Source organism: Haliaeetus albicilla, chromosome 5, assembly GCF_947461875.1.
Source record: "Haliaeetus albicilla chromosome 5, bHalAlb1.1, whole genome shotgun sequence".
Classification (NCBI taxonomy): domain Eukaryota; kingdom Metazoa; phylum Chordata; class Aves; order Accipitriformes; family Accipitridae; genus Haliaeetus; species Haliaeetus albicilla.
In genome coordinates this window covers 33,689,011-33,705,643 of record NC_091487.1, presented here as the reverse complement: position 1 = coordinate 33,705,643, position 16,633 = coordinate 33,689,011, and the positions used below count along the sequence as shown (strand labels likewise).

At 39.6% G+C, this 16,633-nt stretch overlaps 1 protein-coding gene across 2 annotated transcripts; it reads left to right on the top strand.

Moving 5' to 3' along the window:
* The first annotated feature begins 7,105 nt into the window (after positions 1–7,105).
* ZNF770 (zinc finger protein 770) lies at positions 7,106–16,181 on the top strand. 2 transcript variants are annotated; one of them, XM_069784076.1, is made up of 2 exons: positions 7,106–7,238; positions 11,999–16,181. In XM_069784076.1, the coding sequence occupies exon 2, from the start codon at positions 12,141–12,143 to the stop codon at positions 14,331–14,333; it is 2,193 nt and encodes a 730-aa protein (XP_069640177.1). In that variant the 5' UTR covers positions 7,106–7,238; positions 11,999–12,140; the 3' UTR covers positions 14,334–16,181. The 2 variants fall into 2 exon arrangements, with proteins under 2 accessions (XP_069640177.1, XP_069640178.1); XM_069784077.1 differs by lacking the exon at positions 7,106–7,238 and adding an exon at positions 7,839–7,896.
* The last annotated feature ends 452 nt before the right edge of the window (positions 16,182–16,633 follow it).

Genomic DNA, 16,633 nt, shown 5'->3' with positions numbered 1-16,633 from the left:
GCTCCAACTGTGGATTCTTTTCTTCCCCTTTGTACTCCAGTGCTCTTCAAACCTTTAACAAAACCACTCCAGAAAAATAAATGACAAATAAAAAGCTCTGCTCTGAAAAATTGTAAAAGTTAGCTGCTGTCGAAGCAGGAAAATTCAAGTCCTTTGTAGACTTAGATCAAGATGCTCAGTGAAACCACAGGCTTAAGAAGTTACAATATAATATAGCTGGATTCAGCGTCTTACTCTGAAAGTGCACCGTTAGTAGGCAGATAGATGCTTATGCTTCCTTGACAACATAGGCCTCAGAAATGAACTACTTCTGAAGATAAGAACCTACACACTTCATGACTAGAAAGCAGTGTTAAAAATGAAGTATTACAAGTCCCTTACATAAACCCTAAACCTGGTAGCATAGAATCACAGAAGAGCTGAGGCCAGAAGGCACCTCTGGGGATTACCTAGTCCAAGCCTCTGCCCAAAGCCATCAGCTAGAGCAGGCGGCTGGCTCAGGGATAGGTCCAGCCAGGTCCTGAATATCTCCAAGGATGGAGACTGCACAACCTCTCTGGGCAACCTCTTCTAGTGTTTTACCATTTTCAAAGCAATAAAGGGTTTTTTCTCATGTTTAGGTGAAATTTCCTTTATTTCAGTCTGTGCCTCTTGTCCTTTCAGTGGCCACCACCGAGAGGAATCTGGCTCCAACTTCTTTACTCCCTCCCATTATGTATTTATACAGGTTGATAAGATCACCGCTAAGTCTTCTCTTCCTGAGGCTAAACAGTCCCAGCTCTCTCAGCCTCTCCTCATATAACAGATGCTCCTTAATCGTCTTAGCGGCTCTTTGCTGGACTCACTCCAGTATGTCCCTCTCTCTCTTGTACTGGGGAGCCCAGCAGTGGACACAGTACTGAGGTCGTGTTTGTTTTCTCCAGCTCTGTTTTTGTTTATGTTCATTTTACTGGTTCTGTTAAAGGAATTTATTTCCATTTTACTTAAAGTCATTTTCAGCTCCACTCCTGCATGCATACATATGCCTTGGCATGATATTGCACAGTTTAATGTTTCAGTGTTGTAAGGAATGCTTTATCACTCAGAGGCCACCTAGGCTAGCAAATGGCACAAACCCAAAAACTTACATATTATACACAGCATGTGCAATTTTATATTGCGTTTGAATTTTTCACTTCTAGATCGTCAGAAATTCCTTTCAAATTGAAACAAAGGAATCTATAGGAAGGAGGTGAAGAGAAGGGGAACATTCCATGGAGTATGTCAATCTGTAGATTAATTAATACATTGATTCCATTTGAGAGCCTGCATGTACCTGTCTTCCCACTGAGATAACCACTGTGCAATCAGTGGTAATTTAAAAATCAATTGCTCTTCTGTAGTAATTAAATTTGTCCATTTAAACAGATATAATTGATAGAGCCTGCAATAATATCAAAGCAGGGATTCTTAAGGGATTCTAGAGATTAAGGACTGTGAGCCAGCAATTTGTGGGTTTTTTACTCAACAAATGAACATCTAAATAAACTGGTTTCTGTAACAGTTTTAAATGTACTATACCAGACATTAAATTTATCTTGAAATATACTGCTAGACAAAGAAAAACATATTGCTTAACAAAGCCAAAAATTTAAAGGAAGTGATTGTAGTTAGGCACAACTGTATCTTAAAGATATTGAAATATAATTATTCTTACATTTCACAGAACTAAATGTGTTGCCTATAAAATTTCATCATAATCTTCTAAAATTTCTCTTTTTTGATATGATACGCTAGCTTTTTATAAGCATGGCTGAATAAAGTTTACCTTTCTCAAAAACATCGTTAAAAGTTGCTTTTTGTTTTGAGCATACAGAGAGAATTTATGGAGCTTTTGCCACACATAGTGCTTAATCAAATAAAATATGATGCTTGCACGTGTAGAATACTTATTTCTGAGATTCATTAAACAATATCTCCCCTCAAGGCAATTCATTGTTATGCACCAGAGGGCTTTAAGATGGACTACTTAGGAAAAAAAAAAAGCAGAAAATAGGACAAGAGAAGAAGGGAGAAACCTAAGACTAGCATGAAATGCATATTCACAGTTTTAAAAGTCTTTGCAATTTACTTCAGCCCTGAGGTGGCATTAATTGACACATTAGCAAGTTATATACTGTGTTATATGCCTATTTAGCCTAGAATTCAATAAAAATAACACCAGGGAAATTGCTGTAACACATTGCATAAATCGCACATGTTTAAAGTAGGGAGCACCTTACAAAAGCAGACACGACATTAATGATAACATGTTGCAGTTAACTCACAGACTGCCCCTGCAACTCATGTAACTTAATTGCCAACTGCCAGTTTGCAGAAGCATCTTTACAGTATTTTAAGGCAACATCTTATAATTCCTAAAAATTTAAGAGAATTGAAATTTATTTGAATGAGGTCTGGTTTTCCGTATCAATATACTATAGCGTACACCCACAAAAAGAGTAATCGCTCATTTTTTGTGAACATTAAAACTGAGATGCTAATACCTACTCCAAACAGTGTGCCTTCTATAAGTAAAAGTAGAGTAATATGCATTTAGAATAGTAGGTACAAGAGTTACATAGCTTATGTTGTTGTAGCAAGCGGGAAATAAAGTTTTCTTTCACAAATGAAGGGACAATTCAGCATTTCAGGACCTCGAAACCCAGTTCTAGCCAGTGAAACTGTAGTATTGTCCAATTTTTCTTTAAGGAAAGTTTAGGAATTTTTTCATTGTTTATTTTTTATGCTTTCTTTTCTTTGAAAAAAGAATCTAAAAAAAGAATCTTACATGTAACACTATAGCTATCACTAGAGCCAGATCTGTTTAACCTCTCGAGTGCCAAGTCAGATAACAATCATGTAGATTGTTTCAGTATGCTCCTGTTTTATTTATCTATTAAATATAACCTAATCTAGATAAATAAAACATGGATAATGGGTATACCAAAACACGCACATTCTGCACATTCTCAGTATGTAGAGAATTGTTAGAGAAATGTTAAGATTAGTGTGCATCAAGAATGCATAGCAATATCTGGGTGTGGAAGCATCAGAAGGAAAAACCAGCTGGAGAACAGTTACAAGAATGGCCTGTATTCATAGCACCTAGATTAGCAGGTCATCAAGATCCTAGCACACATCTACCTACAGTTGAGCAGAACACCCAGGTGAGGAGGCAAAGGGCAGTGAGTAAATCCCAAAGACTTGCCAAAGTGGGACAGGATGGTGAAAATAATCACGGTCAGGTTAGAAAAAGGTATATCCAAAACCAAGATGTGGGAAGAAGGTATAAGTGAATGACTGAAATCAGTTTAGATTTAAAATAAATCCACTTGCCACTCCTAGGAGGTCTTGCATTGTTGCTGTAATGTTGCAACATTATTTCCTACAAACTGTGCATATTTTATTCTTTAGCATCATAAAAGCAAATAATCGAGTCCCTGTGTTCACAGCGTTTTCTACAAAAACACATTGAATGAATTTACCTGTTTTGTTATAATTGGGCTAAGACTGAATTTAGTATTTTTGGATTACACTCTCCACTAACTCCCAGAACTATACAAGCAGATCCTCAGCTGGTATACATTGCTACAGCTTCATTAAAATCAAGAGAGCTACAACAATCTACACCAGCTGTGGGTCTGCTACATTAATTTGTTATTGGGCAAAGGCAGAACTCAGCTGCTTGCATTCTTGCTCCAGACCAGGCCAGAGGTTTCATGAAGAACGGACTGCTAAGACTGGATATACTTTAAAATGAAAGAGACGCTTTAAAAAGAAAAAGATGTATCATCAGGTGATCTGCAATTATTACATGATGAATAAATTTTCTGAATAGCTTTACGAGATGCTTGTGGCAAACATTATGCACTTTTTATAGCTGGGAAGTTGACATCTTAGAAGGCTAAGTGACTTGTCTGTGGCCATATAGTGTTTCCAAGCTTTCAGCTGTAGGCTGTCCCAACCTTCGTTTTAACTACGAGACTTGGCTGTCTTTCAGTGAGGTTAATAAATGATTGTATGCTATTAAAGTAATGATCAACACTATTTAAGCTGTTTTCTTGACCATTTAAGCTTAACTGCAAATAAATTTTGTTCTGAAGTGTTAAAATTTGGTTTTATGTGTTGCAAACTAGGTCAGATATTATTTAGTACCACCGGCGATGAGACTGATTTGATTTCTAATACTGCTCAGCTGAGAAGTAGTGGTTGTTCTACAGACAGTTGTTTCTAGATAGCAAAAACCACATCTCAGGGACAGTTCTGCAGAGATACTAGGGCCTGCAAAATTATCTTATGCTTAGGCCTGTAAATGCCGCCAACTTCTCTTTCATTAATGTATTCAACATTCATCTGCGTAAACAATTTTTTTTTTATATAGCAATAGGATATCTGTCTTTATTCACCAACGGTGAGGGAAAGGTCATTGGGTGTATCTTCTATCCAAAACCAGAATTACGATGATCAATTTCTATGTTTTGTTATTGTTTAATCAGCTGGCATTATACTGCAATGGCTTGTGCTACATAAGCTACACATCAGTGAAAGATGAACCTGAATCCCAGGTTAATTCATTCTTTTAAAAAAAGAGAGAGACATAAATTACTACTCTGATTCTGTCTTTCTCTTTGTTTCATTGCAAGTAGGAAGAGTTCTGCCCCATGAGTGAGGACCACAGGACTGGGCAAGGGTGAGGTCTTCAGCGCAATTAAGTGACGACTAGGTACCTACATCTTTTATTGGGGCTGTTTCGAGCAGCCTGCTAGCAATCTGAAGGTAACTTAAAAGCTCAAAACCAAACAAAATATCTCAGCAAAGAAATGTGGGTGAAAACTTTTCTCTGCATTGGTGTTGACACAAGACAAAATGTGGGCAGATCTTTTCTGAACTACTTTATGAGTAGCAGGGATTTGGATCATGCACATGTTGGAAAAGAAAGCTGAAATTTCACCTTGTAAGCTAAGTTCCTCACTGCCACCTGGTTCTCAGCTTTCTACCAGCAAGCTTGTCCAAAGTTTTGAAACAGCCATGCTGTTGGGAGTTTCCTCAGCACACATGATTGCCTCTTGAATTCCCAATAGGGCTGGAAGAGGGTACTCAACACACAAAGCAGAAAGACAATACAAATTACTGCAGCCACCTCATCTGCTGGAAACTGGAGAAATACGGTGGAGACATAGTGGCTGTTCTGTGCCAATGCAGCTGCTCTCTAGGACAGTTTCTAGGATACATCTCCCTATTACACCAGGGGGTCCAGCCTTCCACTGATTTAAATCCTTGATTTGTTGTCTGTTCTGTTCTGCCCTCTTCTTCCATTCCTCCTCCTAGGAGTCAGATCCCAACCTCACCCATCGCACAGAGGTGGAATCTCAGAAAAAGGACAGCTGAAAGGAAAGTATGAGTGAGCTGGCACTCCTGTTTTTCTAAGAAATTAATGCTGCACATGGAAATAATTATTTTTATTTAATTCCAGTCTGCGTGAACAAAAGAAAGAAAATAAGCAAAGCTCTTAGAAAAATGCATCTATATTAAAAAATAAACCTTTAATAAAGTGTTATCTAATAGAATGACTTATTTTGTCTTCAGTGTTGCAAATTCACTCACAAAGATGGTCTAATCAATTATCTGGTTTTTAAAAAGGTGGATTTTTGTGGGTTGTCTTTTTTTTTTTTTGAGAGGAAAGCATAAAAGACATCTTCTACTGATCCTCTGCAACTCCTGGGCTAGGGCAGATTTCTAGGGGAAAAAAAAAAAAGATCTACAGCCTGTCATTTTATGTGAAAATTTTGATAAGGGGTTTAAGATTTGACTAACAGAGTCCATACTGAGCTGTACACACAGGTGGCTGAGTCAAAACCCTGGTGACTAGGAATTCTCTGTCCCAATGGGGCTACAACCTCACCAGCCTCATCCATGTCCTTCTGTTTTATTAACAGACTTTCACGGTGAATCTCTTACACTTTGCTCTGACGTCTGCGTGTTCTTTTATAAGGTAGAATCACAGACTCATAGAGTGGTTTGGGTTGGAAAGGACCTTAAAGATCATGTAGTTCCACACCCCCCCGCCACGGGCAGGGACACCTTCCACAAGACCAGGTTGCTCAAGGCCCCATCCAACCTGGCCTGGAACACTGCCAGGGATGGGGCATCCACAGCCTCTCTGGGCAACCTGTTCCAGTGCCTCACCACCCTCACAGTGAAGAATTTTTTCCTTATGTCTAACCTAAATCTACCCTCTTTCAGTTTAAAGCCATTACCCCTTGTCCTATCACTACGTGCCCTTCTAAAAAGTCCCTCTCCAGCTTTCTTGTAGGCCCCTTTAGGTACTGGCAGGCTGCTATAAGGTCTCCCCGGAGCCTTCTCTTCTCCAGGCTGAACAACCCCAGCTCTCTCAGCCTGTCCTCACAGGGGAGGTGCTCCAGCCCCCTGACCATTTTCATGGCCTCCTATGGGCTCGCTCCAACAGATCCACGTCCTTCTTGTGCCGGGCACCCCAGAACTGGATGCAGGGCTCAACTGTAAATGGTTTCTGTCTCTTTCTGGATGTTTTCAGCCCTTTGCCCGCTGTTCCTCTGAGGTAACCTCAGCCAAGCTGCGCTCACCGAGGGGGCTCCAGCTACTGCAGGGATCCCGGTCCGTCCTTCAGCCCATGAGCTCCCGCACTCCTGCAGAGGAGGCAAAACTCTGCAAAACCGTTACTTTTGTGTGCACCTGTTACTGAAGGTCTTTTTAGACTTCCCAGCCAAACGTCTACTTTTCCCCTTCTCTTCCAGGCACCACTTCCCGGCCTTTGAGGCCGGCGGGTTTGGCCTTACGGTGCAAGAGGGTAACGGCGCCAGCACGCTTTAGTTGCAACCCGCAAAACCACCGGGAGTCCGCTACTTGCGTTCGGGGCCGAAGGAGAAACCGTGTCTTATTTGTAGGGAACAACGTGCCACCAGCGACTGATAATTCACCGGCAGAGCCTGGGGGCGTTTTCTGCCCGGACAGAAATAAAGCCGGGGGGCACCTTCCCCGCCCTCCGTCCCCCGGCCCGGCCGCAGCCCGGCCCGGCCCGGCGCCTCAGAGCGGCGGAAGGCGGGGCCGGATTGCGCGGGGGAACGGAAAGCTCCGGCCCGGGTTTCCCGGCGTCCCGGTGCCATCCGGGGGGAAGAGTTTAGGCGGCCGCAACCCCGGGAGGGATGAGGAAGGCGGAGGCGCGGTAGCTGCTTCTCCAGGTCGCTCCCTTCTTCGCCCCCGGTCCCCGCTTGCCGCCCTTCCCCTGGGCCGGCGGTCAGCGCCGCTGCGGCCTCCGCGGCGGCCCCGGGGCGCCGGGCCGGTGACGGCCGCGGCGCCGCCGGCCGCCAGTGCGGCGCGTCGGGGCAGAGCCCCTGTGGGCATCGCCGGCGCGGGTGCCGGGCTGTGCCGTGCCGGGCTGTGCCGTGCCGTGCCGTGCCCGCCCGGCCGGCCGGCGGGGGGTGGTGGCGCCGCGGGCTGGGGGAGCCGCGACGGGGGCGGCCGGGCGGGGAGCCCGCTTTCCGCTGCGGGAAAGCCGCCGGCGGTTTTGCGTGTCCGTTCGCGGTCTGGCGTCTGTCTGGAAGAGCCGCCTCGCTAGCTGCTTGCCATTTAGTGACTGGATCTAAGCGTGTCCTGCTGGGGGCTGCGGTGGGGTCGGTCTGGGGCCCCTCCGGCAGAACTTCGGCGTGTGCTTAAACCACCCTGCTTCGCCGTCACGTGTCTTCTGTTTTGCCTCGGAAGGTCTCTTGGAAAATACGTGGAAAACGGGAGCGTGAGAGGCGCTGGCGTTAGGTCGATGCGCCGTGCCGGTGAAGGTCACCTGCCGGGTGTAAGGCGGTCCCCGCCGCAGCGGTCTCGCCTTCTCCCGAGGGAGAGCTGGTGGGGGAGTGCGGTGCGTTCGTCCCGGCGCTCAGGTCCCCGCATCTGTTGCGCGCTGTGCGTTTCATAAATCGGCAGCCAGATCTTCACTTGCCTGTTCTGCAGTTAATGTTACAGGAGGCACCTTATGTTTATTCACACGTTTATTATTATTGTGTCTGGGAAGCTATAAGCATTAGCTTATCTCAAGGATCTGAGGATACACTAATGATAGCGCGGAAGAATCCTTCAGTGGTAAATTTGGAAATATACTGAATTTTCAATTCTTAAGTGGCTTGTTTTGAATTATACTAATGAGTCATAGGAAAGCAAGCCAGAATATTTAGCTTGTATGGGGTCAACTCTAGGGGTGTGGGAATTTGAGAGATGTTTGTACAACCTTTTTTGGAGACCTCTGGTGTTGGAGGCAGAGCGATTTCCCCACGCAACTTATTTGTATGCTATTGAGGAAAAACTTTGCAACTGTAAGGACAATAATGTACTTGAATCCTCTCTATAATTGGAAGCCATTTGTAGTCACAACTGTAAGTGGCTTGGGAAACAGCTTACTTCCATTTTCTTTAAAGCTGGCTCTTATGTTTCGTTTTGTTTGGGGGTTTTTTTTTTTGTTCTTTTTAATCGGGTCTCCTCTTTTTTAACTTAAACGTTCCCAGTTACTTCAATCTTTTCCTGTATATTATGCATTTAAGCTCTGATCATTCTTGATCCTCTTCTCTGAATTCATTCCAATTAGTTCCTATGCTTGAATCAATTTGAAGGGCAGTATTCAAAACTGGATAGAGTACTTTAGCTTAATTGTAAACGGTAGTGAGTAGTATGGAAGATTTATGTGCTGCAAAGCTTTACTTCTGTTTACATATCCTGGTATGGATGGCATGCTGTTGGCATATTCAGCTTCTGTTCCAACTTAGACTCCAGGTCTTTTCTGCACAACTATAACCTAGTAAGTTGTTCCACTTCCAGTTGATTATTCTTGCCTAAATTGAAGATCTTGCATTTCTTCTTATTGAAGTGCCCTTCCTGTTTTGTTTTTTGTTGTGTTTTTTTTAAAAAAAACACGTTCTCTAATTAATAAAGACTGGATTAGAATTCAGAATTTTCTTCCATCATGTTTTCATTTTGTTGCAGCTTGCTGCCATCTGTAATATTAATAAATATAATCTTAATCATTAAATAATACTAGACTTAAGAGGGTCCTCTGTGGACCTTCAACAGTCTACGTTACTTCTTGATTTTATTTTTCTGCATGACCTTGAGCCAAGATGAAAAGTAGGGTCAATTTAATATTAAATTGGACCTATGCCACAAACTAAATCCTTATCACATAGGGAAGTACATTTTTCTGACTCTAATTAGGACATGCCTGTGTACTTCCAAAGCTGGCAGGAGACAATATTCCAAGCCTGTCTTTTGCTCTTTGATCTTTAGCAGCAGCGTGTTTATTCCTTAGATGTGCAAGGCACAGAGCACCCTGAAATAGATGTGGAGAAGTCTGTCCTTAGTAAATAGGATTTGAAAATATATTTGGGCCACACAGTAATGCCTATCTTGGCTCTTTCTCCTTCCCGTGTCCCGTAAGTTTACCTCATCTGAGCCTTTACTCTTTCACAGGGCAAGAAGACCACAGCAAGAAGCTCTACTGTGATTTTGACACCTTGTACTACAGAGCATTTTCCTCATTCACCAGATAGAATCTCTAAAAAATTTATAAGCTCAATGCAAAATCCCTTGTGTAATATGCCACAGCTGTCTCTTACTCTGGATTTTTTTTTCTTTGCATGTCACTATACTGTTTGAGCACTTCCCTGATGCGTAAATTAGATCTGTATGACAGTATGTTAACTAAAATTCATCAGTCCTTACAGTTCTTTCTCAGGAGGTTTTCCTTCCCTGCTAATGGAGGCTGCCTTGAGCTGTACAGAAGAACAACTGGGAGGAAAAGGGGGTCTCCTAAAGTGTTGTGTTTTCTTGCATCTTCAAAACAAGACTGAAACCCAGTAGCTGTTAAAATTCTATGGGAAAAGAGACTAGGAAAGGAAAAGTTGACTTTCTCAACTGCTTCATAGCATTGATAAATCCTATCTTGAACTATTTCAGTGAGATTAGGTAACTCAATGTAGTGACAACTGCATCTAAGGTGTACATCCAAATGTTATTTAATAAGGCCCATAATTATCTAGGAACCTATCTGTTAGAGGTGGAACAATCCCAACAGATGACCAGGTTTCCTTTCACTAAGCTTAAGAAAAATCTTGATTCACCAGACATTTTCAGTCTTTTGTGCATGTGTCTTGAATCTTATCGTAACTTGCTTTAAATTGCAGTAGGCTTTCATTCTTTGAAAAGACTCTGAATGGACTTTTCAGCTATTTCTGAATTTTTAAAAACTAGGGACACTAACTCTTTGTGAAGACAGGGCTTTTGGAGACACTGAATAAATGAATTTTTTATTCTGCTAGTACGTAGAAAGAATGTACAACTTGTGAGTTGTAGTGTCAAAATACCACAAATTATAGTTAGTAGAAATGTCTTGTGTATCTCAAAGTTATTACAAGTCCTAACTATTATGCTGTTGCTTTAAAGTTTGCTCCCTCCATCCCTTTTCTTTTTCTAAAGGGATATAGGTAATACCATACCAGAGGTATTCTTATTGTGTTGTTTGTGCTACTCTTGTGGACTGGAATACTTAATCTGGTTTAGATGCTGCAATTTAGGTCCCGAGGTGATTAAAAAGACCAATTTTTTTGTTCTTTTTTCTTTTTTTAGTGGACCTAAAAGCAATATTTAGAAAAAACAGAATTTTCCTAGTTTAAAAAAGAAGAAAAAAGAAGAGAAAAAGGAGACTTTGAATACATGAAGCTGTGGCAGAGAACGCTTTTTAGTTATTTTATAGGTTCACAGGGGGAAGGATAATGAAAATAACTTTGTAGTAAAGAAAGGCTCAGCTGAGTGCAAAGAAAAGCTTCATGAGAGGGTGATGCATTGGAGCAGGAGCCTTGCTGAGGTTAAGGAACCTCCTTCAAGGGAAGTTAAGACCACTTTGGAGGCTGTCTAGACATGAGCTGGCCTCACAGTGGAAGGCTTGGACTAAACGGTTGCCTGAGGTGCTTTCTAGCTTTTCCTGTGAATATGTTAATAACTTGTTATGCACTCAGGTACTTGTGAAGTTATTGTTTCTTGTTTGTAAGTCATGCCTTAGCTGAGACACAGTAGCTTGCCCAAGTGTGTTCCATCTGGTGAAAATTCAAGGAAAATTAAAACTGACTATTTCATGATTTTGGTTTAGACTAAAATATTAGTTATGATGAATTATGATAATGACCTTTATATTTATCATGACTTATACGCATGGTTATATGGTGCATATGGTATATATGGTACACACATGGTTAGCTATCGCAACTCTGATATTCTAGCTCTGTGGTGAGATGGTGAACATAGCCTGTGTTCATCCTTGTTTTGGGGCTTATCCTTGTTCTGGTTGTAGTTTATGGTTAGTGTGTTGCTCTTGCTGAATGGTTCTGTGTTTGCCGTTATGAGATAAAGCAAAAATGATTACACTACTGGATACAGTTGATAAGATGCAGAAATGTGATTAGTAACTTTAACAATACATTGAAACTAAGTATTTTTACTTCTCACTAACACTGCATTCATTTAATTTTTATTTCTGAAGCCCAAGAATCCCCAGTTCTTCTCTTTTCTCTCATCTTCATAAATATTGTATCTGGGAGTTAGAATTACTGCTGTAGGGGAGAAATTTACTACAATAAGTTCTTGTGGTTTTTTTTAAGAATACGCTTTATTTGTAAATAACCCAAACTATCATAATGTAGCTGAACAGTATATTATTTGGAAGTATAGCTGCATTTACAGCACAGATGACTCAAACTTGTTTGTTTCTTCTGGAAAGTAGTCTAGTTTTTTTGTATCGTGCAACATAATGAGTGATTACTCTGTTACAAGGAAAGCATTTTAAGCTAAGTTATCTCAAGAGTATTCTCATCTAGATGCTTTTGGTCTCTTATGTAGGAAACAAGAGACAAACTTAGGCAATTATGTATTAATATAGGCTAAAATAATACTCTCTTTCTTATTTTAGGGACCTGTGGGATTTAAGAATATCTCTCCTAAGAAAATTTGCTGCTTCTACAGCCTTCCATCTTAGTGTGCAATTGATGACTTCACTTGAAATGCCTATCTGAAGAAACTAACAGTAGGCAAAGTGTAATTGCTTTATAAAAATGTTAAAAGTTCAGCAGTGTGTAACAGCTGACAGGATACACAAAAAAAAGCCATATATTTGTGACATTTGCTATAAACAGTTTGAAACTCCATCAAAATTAGCTAGGCATTATCTGATACATACTGGTCAAAAGCCATTTGAATGTCATGTATGCCATAAAACATTTAGGCAGCTGGTCCACCTGGAGAGGCATCAGTTAACCCATAATCTGCCTTTTAAGTGTATTGTTTGTTACAGAAACTTCAAAAACTTAATCACTTTCTTAAAGCATCAGCAGCTTCATAATGAAAATTATCAGAATGATACCAAGCAAGCAGAAAACTCTGTGAATTCTGAGCAAGACAGAGTCACTTGTGGCATATTTCGATGTTCCATGTGCTGGAAATCTTTTACAACTGAAGAGAGGTGGATGCTGCATCAGTGTCTGAAGGCAGATAGCCTACATGGTGCCAGAAGGAGAAAGCAAACTCATGCTTGTGAATCGTGTAACAAGACATTTCCATCAAGATCTAAGCTAGAAAGACACTTCCTTATTCACACTGGCCAGAAACCTTTTAAGTGTTCTTCATGTGGTAAATCTTTCAGACAGTCAACACACTTGAAAATCCATCAGCTCACGCACACAGAAGAAAGGCCTTTTCAGTGCTGCTTTTGTCAGAAGCGGTTTAAAATACAGAGCAAACTCATGAAGCACAAACAGCTCCATGCCAGAAATAAGACTTTACCCAATATTATGTACAAAGCAAAGACTCTTAAATATCCCAGACCACGCAACCTGTTGGAAGGAAAAAGGGATAGTTTTGAGAATGCTGCCACTTACGAGTCGCAGGAGAATGACCCATGTGATGTTCACTCGATTTATATTGTACCCTTTCAGTGCCCAGCTTGTGAGCAGTGTTTTGAAACGGAACAGGTTTTAAATTTGCACAAATGTTGTTATCTGAGAGATGACAAAAGTTCAAAGAATGGTACAACAGCATGCAGCCATGCAGTCAGCGTGAAAAATAAGATCCTGATGAAGCTGAAGCATACTGGAGGAAAGGCAACAGATTTTTCTCTGACTGACAGAAAAAAAAAAAAATCAGGTCACTTTAAAAGTCCTGACCTGGTTGCAGCTAGAGATCAGTGTTCTGATCAGCACGCTTCCACTAAACCTTTCAAGGATTGCCATAGCAAGCTTGACATGCACAAGGCACTTAGTAATCGGATGAAAAGAATGTTTACTGTGCCATTACGTTGGCAAGAGCACCCACAACCTCACGACTTTGCAATTAATTTAAAAGGTATGCTTACTGGTGAAAGCATGTTAAACATCAATGATTCACCGGATAATAAGGATGATGCTTTTTATGGTTCATCAGATGATGGTTTCTTTGATAATCCAGAAGTACTTCACTGTGCTTTTTCAGCTTCTGCTAAAAATACACATAACAGACACAAAGTGTGTAAATGTGACAGATGTGAAAAAATCTTTCCGTCTTCCTCCAAACTTCAAAGACATTACCTTATACACACGGGACAGAAGCCCTTTGGCTGTAATGTTTGTGGGAAGACATTTAGACAGTCAGCTCACTTAAAAAGACATCAGCTCACCCATACTGAAAAGAGACCCTGTAAAAGCCCCGTTTGCCAGGTAGAATGTGAAAATCTGAACAAACTTTTCAATCATCAGGGAGATCACATTGAATTTAAGTCTTCTCAGCCCATGGGTTATTCAGGTTATTCTCAAACACCTTCACAGGCATCTGGCTTTCAAGAATTTGAGCTGATTCAGTCAAACCAAGCAGCTGAAATCAAAGTTGAAATCGAGTCAGGGGACTTTGTTCTTGACACCAGCAGTAGAAACACACAGCCATATTTGTGTAGTAAATTGTTGGGAACAGAGCAAAGCTGTTACAGCTGTTGGCATGATTTTTCTGAATGTACTGAAAAAAGTGAAGTTGTTAACAAATTGTATCAATGCAGTATCTGCTTTAAAACTTTTAAATCGCCTTCTAAGCTTGAAAGACATTACCTAATGCATGCTGGACAGAAGCCGTTTGAATGTTTAGTTTGTGGTAAAAATTTCAGACAGGCCCCACATTTGAAAAGACATCACCTTATTCACTTCAAAGAGAGCTTAAAGCTGAGTACCACTGAGCAACAACCAGAGAATATATTGTTTTTATCAAAACTCGATAATGTCCTATGAAATTCTATATTAAAATTTTCAGTTGCGTAATTACTAAAAGGCTTATATTACACCTAACAATTGACTGAAGGGGATTATCTCTTTCTATTATGGAGATGACCTGAAGAGTTCATTTACTGTCTTCAGAACTGTCTACTTGATATAATTTGTGATGAATGTGAGAAGATGTTTAAAACAAAACAAAAAAAAGCAACAAAAAAGCCACTTTGCATTTTTTTTCCTAAATTTATAAATGCATATTCTTACTGTATTAATAGTGTTGCAGCAATCTGTAATGCTCCATGAATCAGATATTTTAAGTTACATGTTTTCCCATATAGTAATTTATGAAATTATGCTGTGCAATGATAACTATCAGAAAAGTAAAGATAAAAAGGTAATTTCCAGAATACAGAAAAAAATAGTCCCTTTACTTTCTTCTGGCTCCCTATACCTTGCAAATAACGGACACTTACTGTATTTATTTCATATTTTTTAAAAAAAGTAACTATTATTTTTAGATAAAAGGTGCAGAAAAGAAAGTAGAAAAAGGGGAAAAAGTTTAATGAGAAAAAATGTTGGTGTGGCATTATAGAACAGTAAATAGAAGAAATTTAACTGCTTTGTAATGGGTTTGGAGATCTACAGATGAGGAACTAGATCTTTTCCCTTTTGATGATAAAGTACAAGTAGACATTGCTAAAATAGCAGGGTTTATAATCAATTAATACATTTTACCACTTCATTATCTCTACTTCTTTGTACATCCCTTGCCTCTCCTAGCTTTTTTGGCCAATTCATACAATACTGAACTATTTTTCTGCAAGAAAAGAGGACAAGAAATTACCATTAACATTACAAACAGGCTTACTATCTGTTCCAGTCTCCTTTCCTTCTAGCGTACATATTGCACCAGTAAATGTTCTCTAGGATGTGATAATAACTCAGATGAGCAGTTTTGTTGGGAAGTCATGTTCTCATTACATTAAATATAACAGACCGAAAATGACTTTTAGCTCAAATTAAGTAATTCCGATTTTGTATTAATAGAATCTGTAGTTGCACTTTCTGGTAAGTAGAGAGCTTTGCCCATTGTGCCTGTGGGGCTGGCAAAATGTGTAAGTGCAGTGGAGCTTTATTCGTTATGAGCAAGAATGAAGTTTGTTTCTTTTTTTTTCCCTCTGAAAAAAATACCTTTTAGGATATTTTCCTTTGTTATACAACTTCTGAATAGTTGAAACCTGAAGTTTTTAATCCTATTTCTAAATTAACATACCTGTAAGATACATGGCATTCTTTTCACTATTTAAATAGATCCATATTTATTTAAGTAAAATGGTTTTGATATTTGGGGTTTTTTAATTTTTGAAGTGATTTATTTAGGTTTTGCTGTGAGCATTGTAGTATTTGGCATAAATGAAGTGAAAGGTGAAGGGACATGTTATTCTTTCCCATTTTCAGAGAGAATAAAACCAGGAAAGATACTCAGTCTGTAGTTACTATGATTTTTGTATGACAGACGAATTCAGTATGTTAATAATGACTATAGTTATATATTGAGATTTTTTTTCTCCCTATGTGAACTGCTTCATATTGAAAGACAGAATACTGTATAAAATGTTTTGAAAGTGTATTGTAGAGCTCTTTTAAAATACTTGTAATAAACTATTTTATTTATATTGTATTATATTATAATTCTATTGTATACTTTATGTGCAAACCAGAGTTTTGAGACTTTGTAACATTCAATGTGCAGAAAAGTTTAAGACTACATATCAAAATAACTAACTTTGCGTGTTAGAACAATAGGTTTTGTTTCAGATTTTTTTTGTTATAGAAATAAAACAGAAATATGTTTAAAGATAATAAGAGCTTTCTTAAAGAGTCACAGTCATTTTAAAAAATGCTATGTTTGAGGGTAATGTTTAGAGAACACTAACCTTGGTATGTTTTGAAAATACCACTTTGAGTAAAATGAAGGGAAGGTAATACAGAAAGCTACTTTTCAGAGATGAATAGGCATACATGGGAACTATTACTGTCTGATTAATTTGGAAACTAATGTAATCTTTGGGCTCCATTGGATTTCAGAAGGACAGTAAGGGCCACTTTGTTTATCCAGCTCTCTAGCCCTTTATGAAGAGTTTTGTGTCAATATAAATTCATGATTTTAGGGGGATTATAGCATAAACTAGCTAGAAAGGGGTAAAGCAGTTTCTAAGAGTCAGGAGAAAAAAAATCTTAAGGTTGAAATCCTCTCTCTTTTGAAGTTAACAGTAAAATTCTCCAAGTACCTTTGAGAATTTGAATTAGAATGGTTT

Excerpts from the sequence above, each read along its gene's own strand:
- ZNF770 (XM_069784076.1), top strand. The coding sequence starts at position 12,141 with ATGTTAAAAGTTCAGCAGTGTGTAACAGCTGACAGGATACACAAAAAA.